Source organism: Cucurbita maxima, unplaced genomic scaffold (assembly GCF_002738345.1).
Source record: "Cucurbita maxima cultivar Rimu unplaced genomic scaffold, Cmax_1.0 Cma_Scf00023, whole genome shotgun sequence".
In the NCBI taxonomy this organism is placed as follows: domain Eukaryota; kingdom Viridiplantae; phylum Streptophyta; class Magnoliopsida; order Cucurbitales; family Cucurbitaceae; genus Cucurbita; species Cucurbita maxima.
The window spans coordinates 757,641-774,834 of NW_019272039.1; the positions used below are offsets into that span (position 1 = coordinate 757,641).

Consider the following 17,194-nt stretch of genomic DNA (forward strand, 5'->3'; position numbering starts at 1 on the left):
AGTAATTTTAAACACATCCAAAGCGGCCTAAATCAGTGCCAAACAAGTCTCATTATCTACTTTAATCTTATTCTTCTTCTTTTTTTTCTTTTTCATTTTTGGGATCCTAGTTTTAATTTTTGGGTTCCCCATCCATAGAACTACTTTGGGCTATACATCACCTCTACTGTACTATCAGTTACAGTACTCAAAAGTCCTAAACCTGAACCCAAACAAATATGAATTTCGTATAATTTACAACTATTGCTTCCCACAAACCAGTCAAACGCACAGTCACAGTCGAAACATTCCCTTTGATAAACAATAAGAGGAAGTTTCAACTAGGAAAAATCTCCCCCTCCTTCCCATTTTCATTGTAGATGGTTTTCTTCATCTTCGTCCAGGAATTCATCCTTGATAAACAAACCAAGTCGTTCCAATGGATTTTCCAACTGACCCTCGTCTAATGACCTCTTCAACTTTGCACAGTGATGTTTGACGAATAAGATTCCTCCACTAAGTTTTTCCAGCTCTTTTAGGATCTCGAGATTTTGGTCCAGTTCAACAGTTCTTTCGATCTAAAAGAAAGAAGGTACTGGTAAGGGATACTTGCGAGATATCAGCTGGAGTACAGAATGTAATAAAAGTGAGATTGGATGTCAATGAATAACCTTCTGAAGAGCAATTCGGGCAGCTTCTCTATCCCTTTCTCGCTGCTGCTTCTTCTCCGCCTCCGCTTTCAATTGCAATACCATCTCAGCAGCCTTTATTTGTGCTTCTATTCGTGCACTCTCTGTATAATTTACAGAAGGAAATGCAAAACCAATAAATGCACACGTACGTAGAGATGCATTTTTTTTCTTTTTTTCTTGGTGGTGGTGGTGGTGGTGGTGGGGTTAAATATAAATAATATCGCACACAAGCTTTTACCTTCAAGCTGCTTCCTTTCTAACCTTTCCTTTTCCTGCTGCATCTTCACTTGATCAACTTTATCGCCCTACCAAGAATGAGGAAACTATTACTATCATATAACTATAGGGAAAAAGAAAAATGGTGATAACAGCTTTATTATGAAGTTAATGAACATACAAGATCAAGAAGTTTCTTCTGTTGTGCTTTCAAAATGGTTTCAGCGAAGCGACTCTTAAGCATTGCAGCACGGAGAGCCTTCTTTGGCGAAAGTTGTACGTCAAAAATTGGGGTAGAGCACTCTGCAACAAATGAAGAGATGTAGTTAGTCTGATGCATCCGATTAGGAAAAAGGCTTGCCATTAGTTAAAGATAGAGAGAGATTAATAAGCAATACAATTAAACTCAAAACAAACACATAAAAATGGTATTTCTGCTACGCTAGCAGAATACTGACCTCCAGAGGTAGCATTTGTCTCAAGGGTCAAAGACTGATCACAAGGTTTGCTTTCATCCTCCAAAATACATCCAATCCCTTCACATCATTCCCAGTAATATTGAGCATTCTAGGAAGATAAAAGATATTAATAAAAGAAAATTTTCATAAAAAATATGAGAACTGACCTTCAGAACCTGTATCCAACTTGGACGGCTGGGAAACTGACAATCTCCATGTTTGAGAGTCCTAAATTAATATAAATTATATAAACGATACAAAAAAATGTGAATGTTCATAGCAAACCTGCAATAGTAACGTACCAGTCCACTGGAATAATTGGCATCTGAATTCTCTCTTGACAATGATCTCTCGTTAGATTGATCTAAATTACAGAAACTAATTTTTTAGACAATTACCAGAATGAACACAAGCTAATAGAAAAATCAACCACCCACCAGAGGATGCAAGGCCTGAATTGGAAGAAGAGCTACAATGACATGGAATGTTACAACATCTCGTACACTTACTGACAACCTGTCTCGGTGTTTGATTATCAAAGGAGCTACAAGCATGTTTACTGCTAGTTTCTGTTCCTATCAGATACATGGCTAATTAGCTCCTTTACAGGGACATAAAGCAGAACCGTAATCTGCCACTTCATACCTGTATGGAAGTTCTTCCTGGGAGGTTTGGGTGCACAAGTTGGGAGTGTTTTAGCATGATCAACCTGCAATATAAATGAGAAAACGCAATCCATTATGCAAGATAAGAATGCTCCCCAATTCGCCACGAGTGTTAAATAATCAAGCAAACCAAATGAAAATTCATAACACAAATTCTAGTGCTCTACCAACACCATGACTTGAAAATACACTTTTAGAACATTAAACAAAAATCATGGATATTACTTGCCTCAACACCATTTGCATTTGAAGACGGTGTACTGACATTCTCTTCAGATACTGTTGACTTCTTATGCAATAAAGTATTCCGAGATGGAGTTCGGGAAACCTTTTCTCCTGTTGGTCCATTTGAAAGTTTTACTCGCTGAAATGTTGATCTTCCACTGACCCATTTTTCCTTCGGCAGTTTCCATCTCTTTTCAAAAACTTCGTTAAGTTCCTTGGCCATCTTATGAACAGCATTAGCAGGAGGATTGTAACGCATGGCATTAGAAAATGTTAGTCTAACATCAGCAGCAAATTCTTCACTTGTCTGAAACATATTTTTCTCTAGCTTGGATTTGACAGTTCCCAAATCCATAGGATCAGTGATGATTGAGAAGTAGTCAGGAATTTTCAATGCCACAGGATCCACGGGTTGGTTGAAAACCCAACCACATGCATGGGACATTAGTTCTTTTAAAATTGAAGAGCATTGCTGCGTTGTACTCCGATCCAACTTCTGCTTCTTCTCTCTTGGAGATTTTATAACCTCGGTTGCTCTGCGCTTATCAGTGATTGTGATTGGAGATTTGGACTTACAACAGGCAGCAGCAAAGGTCTTACCATTACTGAAAGCATTCAATGAATAATTGAATGCACCATCCACCTTCAACCCATTCCTTCCAGTAAATGATAACTCCTGGCCTACAAGCTTCCCAAATTCAGAAGATTGTGAACGAGGATGATCTTCTACTCGTTTCCCGGCAAGTTTAATTCTCAGCTTTTTACTCGGTACAATGGTTTCGGTGGCAATCATTTTAACCCAAAGGAATGTCAAGAAACCCAAGACTTGGAGAGAGCTAGATAATTAATGTTTTACAAGCAACCCAGACCATCAGAAAAGCAACATCCCTCAAACAAAGAAGAAGCGATGAAAGAACTACTCGTATGGAAATTAAACCTGCATAAAGCATGAACAGAAAATAATCAGACAGCCAACAGAGAAAAATTACAGTGATATAAGCAAAACCTAGTTTTTCATGATCTCAATAACTCGAAGTGATAAGATATACTAAAACAGAGGAGGCATAAAGAAACAAAGTAACAAATTAACTCTAATAAGTTTAGGAAAATCAAAAGTGAATATGAGTTCCAGAAGATGGCATAAAATTCAAGAGCGTCCTCGAATCTCAGTGAACCCCAAGCCGACGATGGCAGCAAAGAAGAAGAATCAGTAGAGAGAAAGAGGCACTTACTCAGATCGACGGGAAGGCGTCGGAAGGCAGGAGATTGAAGTTAAGCAACGACGGGAAAAGAAGAAGCGGCGGCTAAGAAGAATTCGAAGAGAGAGGGCGAAGAGCCCCCCTCGAAGAGAACAACCGCGCGAAGAGGAAGAGGGAAGGCGATAAGTCTAGGGTTTATGGAAACACAATCGGTCCGTTGTTGTTGGTGTTCGCTGTCAAGTGATTAACAGCTGTAGGGTTTTTCCCTCCAATTAATTTTTTTTTTTTTTAATTTTTAAGAACCATTAATAAATATACAAAAATAATTATTATTTTCGGAATACGCAAAGTTAGGATTGATAAAACTTAAACATTATCTTAAAAATATTTGATAGTATTAAGAGGGGAAAGATATGGAAATTATATGAAATGCCTTATTTAAATATTATTGGAATAAAACATTTCCAATAAATATGGATATGGCTCACAACAATAATCTCAAATCAAGCACATGCTCATCCTACTTATCCCAACCACGAATGAACTCTATTGCTTTGTAAGGAAGATCCTCCAAATAAACGCCATCCTCTCTAGCCAGCCATACACAACGTTGATAGTTGCATCTAGCACTAAGCCAGTCCTTTTTATTCTCCGGCCAAAATACTTCCATCGACACAGGTTTGTTTGACGAGGTACTTAGATTACACCAAAAAAGGGTGTTTGCTAAAAGATTTATTCTAAATTTCTACGAGTAACTTTGTCCCACTTGTAGCGTATGATTACCCAAATCATCGTCTTTTGATTTGCAGTGAACTAACATAGTATGGCATGAACCCAAGTCGTTTATCATTGTCACGTTCCATTCAGTCAATGCTGACATATGCTGTTTTGGGCGAGCAAATGTTGGAGTTGCGAATGATGGCAACCGATAGAAGACATGAAAGGATGCAGCAATGGTTCAAAAGGTACATTTATTTTTTGAGACTACGCTTTTTGTTTCTTATATGGGAGGAGATTGATTGGGATCCAAATGTTTTTAGTAATTATTATTTACCAATTATAGACCAGTAGGAGATAAAAATAAATAAATGAAAAAGATGTGGTTGATAAAATTACAGAGATAATTCAAATTTAGACGGGACTGAAAAATAGAATTAAAATTTTATTAATAATTTTTTTTTTCCTTATTATTATTATTTTTTAATTTTATTGATGTATTTAATATGAAATATGTATAAACTTATATAAAAGTTGTGGGAGTATAATATTTTCAACCATTCATCCTCAACCACATACTTATCCTATTTTTCCCAACCACGCACAAATTCATCTATGTTCTTAGGAAGATTGTCCAAATAAATGCCATCGTCTCTAACATCCCAATAGCAATACTCGTAATTGCATCTATAACCAAGCCATTCATGTTTCTCCGGCCAAAATACTTCCATTGACACATGCTTGTTTGATGAGGTACGTAGATTACACCAAAAAAGGGTGGTTGATAATAAATTTACTTTGAATTTCCACGAGAAACTTTGATCTACGTGTAGCGTTTGAGCACCCAAATCATCATCTTTTGACTTGCATCGAAGGAACAAAATCTGCCCTGGACTCAATTGGTTAGTAATCGTCACCGTCCATTTTGTCAATGGCGTCGTATACACATTTGTGTCTGCAGAAGATAATTTCTCTGTCGCTGTTGTTACCACTAGAAGATATGAAATGATGCAGAAATTCATGAAAGGATTCATTAATTTAAATGCTTTTTTTTTCTTTCAATCACGTCTACCCTTCTTATATATCCAATCAAAGAGGGGTGACGAGATTAGTTTGATCGACCCCAACAAAAAATTGTTTGAATTTATTATCTTCTTCCTAATTTAGTAAGGTTAAAACTTATGCTAAAAAATCTAGTTGTCATTTTTGTTTATGTCTTGAACAATTTATTAGGAGAACAATTTTTAAAACGGAACAAAAAAATTCTTGTTGTCCTGATACATTTAACCACCCGAAGTTAATAATTATGGTAGATTATATGGTAAAGTATTAATCTTCTAAATTAACTTATTTATAAAGAGAGATTAAATATTTTACGATCTAATCTTATACAAATTTATTGTATATAATGTTTTTGCTCGCATGTCTTCATACTGACGATTTGAATCCAATCATTTGTAGCAATTATAAAGTGGATCGTATCACTACTGTTATGAGAACAAGATACTCAACTTTATTCATATACTTTAGACCATTTAGGTTATTTCTTGAACGTGATGCTCTCATATGTCAACCACATGTTCTTCAAGATTATACTAAAAGTCTACCACTTTTCATAGGTTAAATTGAAACTAAACTAATCAAAATTATTATTAAAACTAAATCATAAAATACGAGACTTTAGGTCATAAATTCCAATAACTATAATGGCTCGACTTTCTAAAACCCTAAATTGATTCAGGTTCGTTACTAAATACATGCTAACCTCATTTTAAAGTAGAAAGATAAAAACATACTAGTTGCAAATTCATCCATTTAAAAGAAAAACTAAGCTTTATTCAACTACACCTTTAAATGCATTTCATTAGAACAAAACATCCAAATTTATTTAAAAACAGAAAGCACGGTAAATCGTGTCTCGAGTTTGCAGTACCTCACCTTAGTTTTCCCAACTGTGCACAAATTCCATTGATTTTTTAGGAATATTCTCCAAATAAATGCCGTTATCTTTAGCATTCCAATTGCAAAGCCCATAGTCGCATCTGTAACCCAGCCAATCTTGACTCTCGGGCCAAAATACTTCCATTGCCACATGTTTATTTGATGTGGTTCGCATATTACACCAAAAAAGGGTAGTTGCGAAAAAATTCACTCTGAATTTCCATGAGAAACTTTGACCTACTTGTAGGGTGTGATCACCTAAGTCATCATCTTTTGATTTGCAGCGAAGAAATAAAGTCTGACTTGGACTCAATTGGTTAATAACCGTCACCTTCCATTCACTAAATGGTGCATACCCCTTTGAGATTGCAAAAGATGGCTGAGCCATTATCGCCATTACCATAAGAAGATATGAAATGAGGAAGGAAGCAGTCAAAAGATTCATTCTTGGTTTGATTTTTTAGTTCAACCAAAGTTTTCTTTCTTATATAACAAATCAAAGAGTGGTGACGAGATTGATTTTGATCTACACCAACCGAATTTTTTGAATTCACTAATTTCTTACCATCCATGGACAAAATTTGTGGATAATTTCACAAAGAGATAGAAAATATTAATTGTTATTTCTATTTATGCATGAAATGTTATCATGTATTAGGTAACAATTTAAATTGAGAATTCATATTGATTTATGAGAATAGTCTTTATTTTCGTAAACAATTTAGAATTATAATAGTGATATGATCCGGTTGTATGAAAATGTCGAGATCGTCACACGTCAAATCTAAATTTCATACTTTAAATTTTATATATGATGGCATATACGCATAAAAATATTAAAGTTATTAATGTGATTCTAAATTAAAATAAAATGAAAATTTATAAATTTTTCTATATAAAAATGATGAGGTTGTTGAAAGTATGTATTGGATTTAATTTTTATTATTTTTAATTGACGTGGAGATTATGTGATGATGATATGTTTAAAGTAATCCAACGTGGAATTATATTAAAATAGTCCATACCCCATCGGTAAAAGTAAACACCTCCCTGAGCCACGTCATAAATTCAGATGTTGTAATTGGTGTAATTGGTCACTTCTACACGTGGCTTCTCTGTCACATAAATTGTTTGTATCGGCCTTTTTTAAAATAAAAAATGAGTTGTCAAGATAAACACTCATAATTTTCCTTTTATTTTTTCTATAAAATAATATTGCAACTAATTAAACAAATTTGTAGAACCAAGGATTATTAGTTATCTTTTAGTTATCATTATATTTTAGATTTTAATAATTATATTTTTTTAAAAAATAAATTAAGTTAAAATAAATTTGTGTGAATACAATAAATTTCTAATTTTTTAAATTTACGTTCTCATACTTTAAAATTAAAATTAAAATCATAATACAGTTATAAATATCTTTATTAATTTTTAGTCTAAAAATAATTTCTGAAGGGTTTATCTTTAATGTGACATGTTGACTATATTTATGTTTGAAAAAAATCAGGATATTTTAAGTGTTAGTTCAATAAAGATGTAAGTGATAATGACATTTTAAATACAAAATTGAATATATTTAAAGACCATTTTATATATATATATATATATTTTATTAAAATAAAAAAAATGATATTCAGAATTCAAAATTAGAACCAATAAAATCTAATTAGTTTCGAGGAATTCAGTCAAGGAATTGAATTTCAAACATAGCTTAGTCGGTAGGAGGGGAAGATATGATGAAATGCCTTATTTAAATATTATTAGAATAAAACATCTCCAATATATAGTGATACGACAGTAATCTCAGATCAAACACATACCCATCTACTTATCCCAACCACGAACGAACAAATATACTTTGTGAGGAAGATCCTCCAAATAAATGCCATCCTCTTGAGCCACCCACACGCAAAGCTGATAGTTGCATTTAGCACCAAGCCAGTCATGTTTATTCTCTGGCCAAAATACTTCCATCGACACGTGTTTGTTTGACGATGTACTTAGATTACACCAAAAAAGGGTGTTGGCTAAAAGATTTACTCTAAATTTCCACGAGAAACTTTGTCCCACTTGTAGCGTATGATCACCCAAGTCATTGTCTTTTGATTTGCAGTGAACTAACATAGTATGGGGGGGATCCAAGTTGTTCTTCATCGTCACGTTCCATTCAGTCAATGCTGACGTATGCTGCTTTGGGCTAGTGAATGCTGGCGTTGCAAATGATGGCGTTGCCATCATCGCAATTATCACTAGAAGACATGAAAAGATGCAGCAATGGCTCAAAAGGTGCATTTATTTTTTGAGACTAAGTTGTGTTTTGAGTTTGACCTACTTTTTGTTTCTTATATAGGAGGAGATTGATTGGGATCCAAATATTTTTAGTAATTACTATTTACCAATTATAGACCATTTATAAATAGTAGGAGATAAAAATAAATAAATGAAAAAGATATCGTTGATAAAATTATGGAGATAATTCAAATTTAGACTGGAATGAAAAATAGATTTAAAATTTTATTAATAATTTTATTTTCATCTCTTCTTTATTAATTTTATTACTGTATTTAATATGAAATATGTAACTTACCTACTACATGATAAAAGTTATGGGATGGGAGTATAATATTTTCAACTATTCATCCTCAATCACGACATATTTGTTCTAATTTTTCCAACCATGCACAAATTCATCTATATTTTTAGGAAGATTGTCCAAATAAATGCCATTGTCTTTAGCATCGCACCAGATACTCATAATTTTTCAAACAAATTTATATGTTATGTTTTAACAAATTATAAATAAATTTTTTAGTTTTTTAAATGGATGTAAATACAGCTAAAATTTCAGGATTTTAAAAAAATTTAAAGATGAGGATAAATATATTTATTAGTCTCTTAATTTTTAGTCTAAAAACAAATTCTAGAGGGTTTATTGTTGTAAACAACTAAGTATATAGTTTATCATGTTGACTATATTTATGTTTGCAAAGAATCGAAATATTTTAAGTGTTAATTGGATAAAGATTAAGCATAATGAACTATCAAATACAAAATTGAATATATTTAAAAAAAGTAACATAAATTATATATATATATATATATATAACTAAAATGAAAAAAATGGTATTCAGAATTTTGACATGAAAAATTTATGGAATCACTAAAATTCAATTAGTTTCGAGGAATCCAGTCATTCTAAGAATTGAATTTCGAACATGGTTTAAATCTCTTCCTTTAAGCGTCCTGCCATTGCCGGTGCAGACAGAGAAGGCCATCTTTCCGGCCAGGCGCCGCCTGATGATCATGTGCGGCGGGACTATATTGTCGTCACTGTCCCATTCCTCGTCCAGCTCCTCTGCGTCGGAGGTGAAACGGATAACGGTTTCTGGGATTTTGATGGGGAGACTAGAGGCGGCGGAATGTTTGTTGTTGTTTTTGGAGTTCCGATGAGGTGTGACGAGGATTTGGGTATGGTCGAGGGAAGAGTGGAAGAGGCGGCGGTGGTGGTGGTCGGAGAAGATGATGTCGGATTCGTGGAATTCTTCAGCCATGGGATTGGAAATTAGAGAGATGAGGAAAAAGAATGAATGGGTTTTGTATGAAATGAATGGGATTTATAGGCAAAAGGGAAAAGGAAAAAAAGGAGAATCTTAAATGTAAATGTGTGTCTCCAATGGCGTCACTCAAAAGGCAAAGGTTAAAGAGTCATCCAACCCTTTCTGATTCAACCGGGTCCTCGTTGTACGTGACTGGCTCGACCAAAATGCAAAACTCTACGTGTAGTTTGACGATTTAAGGAACACTTTTGATCGAACGTGTCGTCCAAAGTCTACAAGCTTTTTCGTTTTTGTATTTGCCCTCTAGTAGGGAAATTTAGTGTTTTGATTAGTAATGTGGCATAGTATATTATAGTATTATGGTTGCGTCTATTTGATTTTTGAATTTTGAAAATTATTTAATAAATTCCTTTAAACATACCCAATGTTTTGACATAAGGGTTTGATTTTGGATGAGTGGGCTGCGGGAGACAGCTTGGTTGCGTGGGGAGTTGGGGTTTTCAGTGTATTAAGAAAGCTTAATCTGTGTGGCTTCAAGGTTGACTTGGCTAAAATGGGTTAATAATGTTTTTAATTAATTTGGGATTAGTGTTTCGTTGCATATTTAATATTATGATTTTAAAGTATTTATCCAATTCTAATTATTCCACTCATCTTTTTTTCTTCGATTATTGTTTATATAACTAATTTATATATTTTTTGATGTATTGTTATTAATTTTAAAAATGATTATGTGAGCTTTAATTGAAAATAGTGAATTAACAATAAATAAAAATTATAAAGTCTTTCTATTAATATTATTTTTATAATTACTGATAATAGCTGGACATACGTGAGGGGACAGAATACTATTAGGAAGCCGATAAAAGCAGCGCGCCGAGCCGGAGCCGAGTCGATGGAAGATTAATGCCTAGAAAATTCAAAATCAAATGATTAGATCGGGAATCCCGAAAAGATTGAGTAGTGTTTTGCAAAGGTAAAATTAATTAGCCGCATCTGACGGCTTGTGCGCCGCGTCGACGAAGTGGGGCCCACATATTATGTGTCATTAATTATTATTTTATTGAATTACAATTTTTGGATTAAACGTTAACATGCACCGAAGCAGAAAAAATAGTTCCGAATACGACAAGCCACTCATTATCCAACACGTCACCCTATACCTCGCTTGAAGGAGACATCCTTGCACAATCATTTTTTCTTTTTTCTTTATATATACGAATTTTTATTAAATAAAATAATACTATGTTTCTGTTCCACAAAATCATGTCTACTAATCGACAGGGACTAAGTAATAATCAAACTATCTTTCAACCAATTCATGAGGTAGAAGTAGAGATTTCCACGGTGGGAATAAGGAAGGAGTCTCGTTCTGTGACAATTCGAATCGATTCTTAGCACGGATCAGAGACCACTCTATTCACCCCAATTGGATCAATTGAACATCTTTGCATTGACTCTAATCGTAAATATACAAAAGATATCACACACAATAATAATAATACTACATTCTTTACCCCAACATGATTAGCTATGAATGCTCTATATATTGTAGAATAAATATGTCACACCCATTTAGATAGAAAAAAGAGGGAAATTTTAGGTTGAAGAAATTGCAATTGGGCTTCTTACATAGTGAATCCCATCACTCCAAGCAAACCAACCAAAGGAGTATCCACTGCCCTTCACTTTCCCACTCACCGTAACCGTGAACCTTTTCCTCTGCCCAACCCTATCGAAGTACAATACACTCGGAGAAGCCCTCACCGCCACACCCGGAGGCGCCCAGCTCTCAAAAAAGTACACACTTTTACCTCCCCCGCCTACATTGGTCACCGTCCTTTTGATCCTCACACCGCCTTTCAGTTTAGGGATAGCAATGGAAGGGTAATTCAGATCGTGGGGGTGGAGGGCACGTGGAGGGCACTTGAAGGAACGGTCAATGGAGTTCATTTTCAGGCCGCAGAGGTAGTGGAGATAGTCCGTGTAATTGGCGTCGTACACAAGCCCGGGGTCCGCAGCCTTAGTGGGGCGGAAGTGGCCAGACCCAAAGGAGAAAGGAGTGGCAGGGGAGTTGTCGGAGGTGGAGTCGTCGGTGATGGGGTGGCCGTATTTGTTGGTGGTGGTGGAGGTGGTCATGAGGGCTGAGCGGATGGCGGCTTGGGACCAAGTGGGGTGGATGGCGCGGAGGAGGGCAGCGGCGGCGGAGACGTGAGGGCAGGACATGGAAGTGCCGGAGTAGATATTGTATTTGACAATACGAGGGTCTAAGAATTTTGGGAGNTTTGTTGGGGAATCTTTTTCTGACCATGCAGCTAATATGTCCACTCCAGGTGCTGTTATGTCAGGCTGCAATTTTGACCAAAATAAAAAGGTCAAAATTCCTCAAATCCCGCAATTTTCTAAAAGATTAATGAAAAAAAAAAGCACCTTGAGAAAATGAGGGTCGACGAGGCTTGGACCTCTACTTGTGAAATTGGCCATGGCCGGCGCCGGCCTGGAGCCATAGATGGTGATGGGTGGAACAATAGTGGCGGTTGGATTACGGTGAGATTTTATATATTTAAGGATCCTATTTGCATCGTCGTAAGACACCGCCGTTGCCGGAACAAAATGGGGATCGGCGTGCAGCCTCGCTCCCACCGCCGGCACGAGCCCGAGTATCATTCCAGCACCGCCGGACCTTTTCACTTCCAGGCTGCCGGCGTACCTGCTGATTCCTTGTCCTCTGTAGCACAGCACTATCTTTCCTTTGGCTTTCTTGTGTGAAAGCGAGCCTGCAATACAAGATCTGATACAAAATCCAAATAAATAAATAAATAAATAAATAAATAATATATATATATATACTTGTTGTACAGTAAGTAAGATCGATGTTACTCACACACAGCCAACAAAAATTTACTTAATTTGAAGCTAATAAATTTATCTCTCTCACTGATAACAACCAATCTCAATAATCAAATTGTTTAAGGTGTATATCTCACACTACAAAGTCTCTTATTTTAAATGTCACTCAACAAATATCAAATAATACACAAATTCAATACCCTCAACCATCCTATTATATAAATATACAGATGATTCATGTATAAAAAATGAGAATATTAATCAAAATTATTATAAATGAGAGAGAGTTAATAACTAAAATAAATAAAAATTTTAAATTAAATTGTTATAAATTAAGCCGGAGTTAATAACTTCGTACCCAGATTCGTTTTGGGGAACATGTGGCTTTTGTATATCGACAGCATACACTAATGGGTACATTTTGTTCCTCCTCAACTTGGACGGCGCCACCGACAATCCCTAAAATTCCACCCAATTACTATAGTGTCAAATTTGTAATTAAAATGAAAGAATGTAATTAACTCTGTTTCACCTTAATTTTCAACCCATTTCCGAGGATGACAGGAGAGTAAAATTCACGATCCACGGTGCTGGCTCCAACAGTGATGATCCACGGTGCAACATTGGACAACGTGGACGGCGTAGGGCCACTATTTCCGGCGCTACAAGACACCACAATGTCCCTTTTAACGGCATGAAGAGCTCCGATGGCGATTCCGTCATCGGTGTAATTGTACGGATCTGATTTTCCAATGGACAAGCTGAGAACGTCGACGCCATCGGAAATGGCATCATCCATGGCGGCCAGCACGTCAGTGTCGAAGCAAACGTTTCCCAGACTTTTCATTTGGTTGGGAATCGCCCAACAAACTTTGTATATTGCCAGTCGAACCCCCGGGGCGCCACCAGAGGCCGTGCCCCGTGCAACGCCACCGAAGGCCGAGACGTTGTAGACCCTCCGGCCACCGGCAATGGAGGCGGTGTGTGATCCATGGCCGTCCATGTCGCACGGTGATCGGAAGTCCGTCGTTTCATTTAAACGACCAAAATGATGCTCATATCCCTTTACATAATATCTAGCTCCAATTATCTTTCTGAAAATTCTCAATCATAAATAAAACAATATAAAATCTACCCACGTTAGTGTTTCAACTTTGGAGGCATAACTCAAATTCATTAAAAATATTATAAATAAATACAATTTTTTTTGAATAATTATCATAAACCCTGAAAATGTTTCTGCTGTCAAGCCATTTTTGGGTCATCTTCCTTATGGCTACTACTGATAAAAAAAAAATTCGTTTTGAGTGTGATTGGGACGTTCTCAAACGAGATAAAAATTTAACAACATACGTTCTCAAACGAGAGTCTTGTTGAATCGAATCTTACCTGTAAACACCTTATCGAGAAAATATTTGGAGGAATCTAAAAAGTAAAAGGAACAAAAGGAAAAGTATAAGGTAGGAATGATGAGAAGGAAGAATTAAGGATGGGTTTGATGAAACATCTGGGTTTTCATTATTACTTTTGAGCCATTTTTTTCTTGTTTTCACTTCATGGATTTAGGATACCAATGAAAGAATCTGAAAGTGTTGGAAAGAAAAAAGGGAGTGGTTGTCAATTCCAACATAGTAGGAAATGAAAGTGGATGAACAGTGATGGGTTCTCAATGACAAATCAGACCAAACCCAAAGGAGGAGAGATGTAAGGAATAATAATGTAAAAAAGGCACAGACATTGTGACCTGTGACCTTCCGCAGAAAGAGATGTATATCTCCACAAGATGCATGGTCATGAAAGCTGTGGGGCAAAAAAACCCCCACTAAATTTTGTTTGATATGAAGGCTGACAAAAGCTTAGCCCACACTCAACTGTACACACAATCCAACCAACGCCACCATACCCCAATAGTGGTTTTAACGTCGCTTAGATTGTGAGATCTCCCATCGGTTAAAGGAGAACGAAGTATTTCTTATGAAGATGTGGAAACCTCTTTTATAGACATATTTTTAAACCTTGAAAGAAAATCCTAAGAGGATAATATCTAGTAGTAAACCTAGATTGTTACACAAAATTTGCACGAGATTCCAATTGCATGTTTTATTTGTCCAGTTTCTCAAAGTTTTCTAATAAATCTTTAAAGTAAATGTTATAGAAAGAACGTATGTACCATTAAATAATATAGTTAATACTCCGAGCAAGAAAAATATTAAAAAATGAGTTAGATGGTGAATAAAAAGACCTGAACCTAAAAGGATTCATGTTTTAGGCGAAATCAACAAACAAATCATGAGAATCCCACATTGGTTGGAGGAGGAGAATTGAAAACGCTCAAATGGAAATTCTAAAAAGGACAATATGAACTAGCTGTGAACTTGAACTATACACATACACAAACCTGAGTCAAATTTTGGATTTTGAGACGGAAAAGAAAGCAATGAAGAAGAAGAGAGTGCACCTATTACAGTGAGGTGATTCAAAGCCAGGTCCCGTTTGGCAGATTCCCTTCCATGATTTTGGAACCGGTCCCATTCCATTATCACTAAAGCTCTTTGATTTTGGCCACACCCCTTATCGTATAATAACAAAATTCAAAATCCAACGTCAGAATTATCACATGCAATCAAAATCACAGAAGAACAAAACATGATAATAATACGAGAGAGAGAGAGAGAGAGAGAGAGAGAAAAATCCCGTGCATTTCGCTTAGAAACATTCCAGAAAAAGTGGAATCACAAGGGAAACAGTGAAACATAGTTACCACTGTCGAGCATTCCAATCACCACATCTTTTCCAGACTTGGCTTTAGAAACCAAATCACTAAGCCTGGGCTTATCTTCAACAACCCCAGAGAACTCCCATGACCTTGTCGTGTGCATGCCATACGTTTTACTCTCAATTACAGACACCACTTCCTCCAATTCTGCCCAAAAACAAAACCCATCATTTAAACAAACAAAACATGCCCAGGCTCAACACTTCTTGTAATCAATGAATTCACCTGAAAGTTTGGAGGCTTGTTGTTGGGTAAGCACGGCAGCAAACCCATTGATGGTGTGCTTGTAGCTGTACAGAAGAGACGATTTTGCATCGTTTTCAGTGTCCTTTACAGACATCAAATACGAATGGTGCCTCTCTTCTATCTCCTCCCATGACTTATCTCCGGAATGCTCTCCAAAGTACACAATGTAAGCCTAACATAATCACATAATATTGTTATTTAATAGAACAAACTACAATTATTGGTGGTTTGGAGAACAAATCCGACCTGTTTTTGAGCCAGGCAAGAAGAGGGTGGGAGGAGGAGCAGCAGGAGAAGGCAGAACAAAGTTGATGTCTCCATTTTGTTGTCAATGGCGAAATTCAGAGAGAGAATTTATAGGCAAAAAAAAAAAAAAAAAAAAAATTTTGGTAAACCATCTTTTTCAAATTTCGCATCTATTTAGTTTTCACCTCATCTTTTCATCACTTAGCTTAAAGTTTGTCAACTTTGCAATTTCTATTTAAATTTTTATTCTTTTATATATATATATATATTTTTTTCTTTAAATGGTGGATTAAATATGAACCTAATTTCGCCTTTATTTCAGGAAATATTTTGTATTTATAATAATTTTGACATTTTTTTTCAATATTCTGACAGAAATATTTTCATTAAATTGTATATTTAATTCAGTTTAAACCATAAATGCCATTTAGGTTAGAATATAAAATATGGAGTTAATTTAATTAACGTTTAGTCTTAACTTCTTGGGTTTATTTTACACCATAAATGTCATTTTAATGTTTTGGCCAATCATTATTAACCTCACAGTTTTAAAACGCGTATACTAGGAGAGTTTTCCACACCCTTATAAGGAGTGATTTATTTCTCTCTCCAACTGACGTGGAAGTTCACATCATATGTGTAGAAGATTTAAACTTATAACATTTTGATGAATGATACATGTTGGATGATGAAAGTCCCACATCAGCTAATTTAAAGAATGATCATGGGTTTATGATAAAAAAAATACTCTCTCCATTGATGTGAAGACTTTTGGGGAAGCCCAAAACAAAACCACTAGAGTTTATACTCAAAGTGGACAAAATCATACTATCATGGAGAGTCATGTTCATCTAACAATACATATTTTATGTCATTGAGTTTTGCTCGTGTTATTTCACACACATGTTCAGTAAAAAAAAAACACTAAAAAATGGTTTGACTCCCGTGCCATTTTCAAGTCATTTTCCTATAAGGGTACCATTGTCAACTTTCTTTTCTTTCCGTTTTTCAACTGAATGCTATTAGGACATTGAAAAAAGGTTCTTTCTCGTGTTTTAGGACTAGACTGAGGACCGAAAAGACCTATAGCCGCCCAGACGAACAAGGAATATTTTTGGGTATATATATTTAAATGTTAATTTTGGTTAGAAAAAATGTGTATAGTAGGAGTTAGGATGTGTATAGAGAAGGGTTGATTTTGAGAAGAGATATGGGCTGTTGGGAAATTTGTGTTTCTTTTGTACATTAAAGTCCAATTTTTTAGGGTAAGAAAGGACCACCCATTTCCCACGCGTTACCAGCCAATATTGCTAACAATGGAATGGACACAATTTGTCTATACATTTACATCCAAACCATATATTAACAAACAAATAAAACAAATCTATAGGTTTCACTTGTCAGTGACACACCATACCCATTTG

At 35.5% G+C, this 17,194-nt stretch overlaps 3 protein-coding genes across 5 annotated transcripts; all 3 read right to left on the reverse strand.

Moving 5' to 3' along the window:
- Positions 1-9: 9 nt before the first annotated feature.
- Positions 10-3,651, reverse strand: LOC111497477 (transcription factor GTE10-like). 2 transcript variants are annotated; one of them, XM_023148285.1, is made up of 11 exons: positions 3,468-3,651; positions 2,240-3,172; positions 1,991-2,054; positions 1,783-1,920; positions 1,648-1,709; positions 1,513-1,573; positions 1,346-1,423; positions 1,069-1,190; positions 910-976; positions 651-772; positions 10-557 (listed from the first exon to the last, which is right to left on the reverse strand). In XM_023148285.1, exons 2-11 carry the CDS (start codon positions 3,026-3,028, stop codon positions 351-353), a joined length of 1,710 nt encoding a protein of 569 aa, XP_023004053.1. In that variant the 5' UTR covers positions 3,029-3,172; positions 3,468-3,651; the 3' UTR covers positions 10-350. The 2 variants fall into 2 exon arrangements, with proteins under 2 accessions (XP_023004053.1, XP_023004054.1); XM_023148286.1 differs by having other exon boundaries at positions 1,783-1,914; positions 3,468-3,650.
- Positions 3,652-9,244: 5,593 nt separating this feature from the next.
- On the reverse strand, positions 9,245-9,662 carry LOC111497106. Its single transcript, XM_023147757.1, has one exon. The coding sequence runs from the start codon at positions 9,644-9,646 to the stop codon at positions 9,263-9,265; it is 384 nt and encodes a 127-aa protein (XP_023003525.1). The 5' UTR covers positions 9,647-9,662; the 3' UTR covers positions 9,245-9,262.
- A 1,365-nt stretch (positions 9,663-11,027) lies between these two features.
- LOC111497250 (subtilisin-like protease SBT5.6) lies at positions 11,028-15,867 on the reverse strand. Of its 2 annotated transcripts, XM_023147996.1 has the most exons (9): positions 15,771-15,867; positions 15,504-15,696; positions 15,264-15,425; positions 14,961-15,072; positions 13,035-13,596; positions 12,861-12,961; positions 12,083-12,443; positions 11,249-12,001; positions 11,028-11,217 (listed from the first exon to the last, which is right to left on the reverse strand). In XM_023147996.1, the coding sequence occupies exons 1-8, from the start codon at positions 15,843-15,845 to the stop codon at positions 11,252-11,254; spliced, it is 2,316 nt and encodes a 771-aa protein (XP_023003764.1). In that variant the 5' UTR covers positions 15,846-15,867; the 3' UTR covers positions 11,028-11,217; positions 11,249-11,251. The 2 variants fall into 2 exon arrangements, with proteins under 2 accessions (XP_023003764.1, XP_023003763.1); XM_023147995.1 differs by having other exon boundaries at positions 11,028-12,001.
- Positions 15,868-17,194: the final 1,327 nt, after the last annotated feature.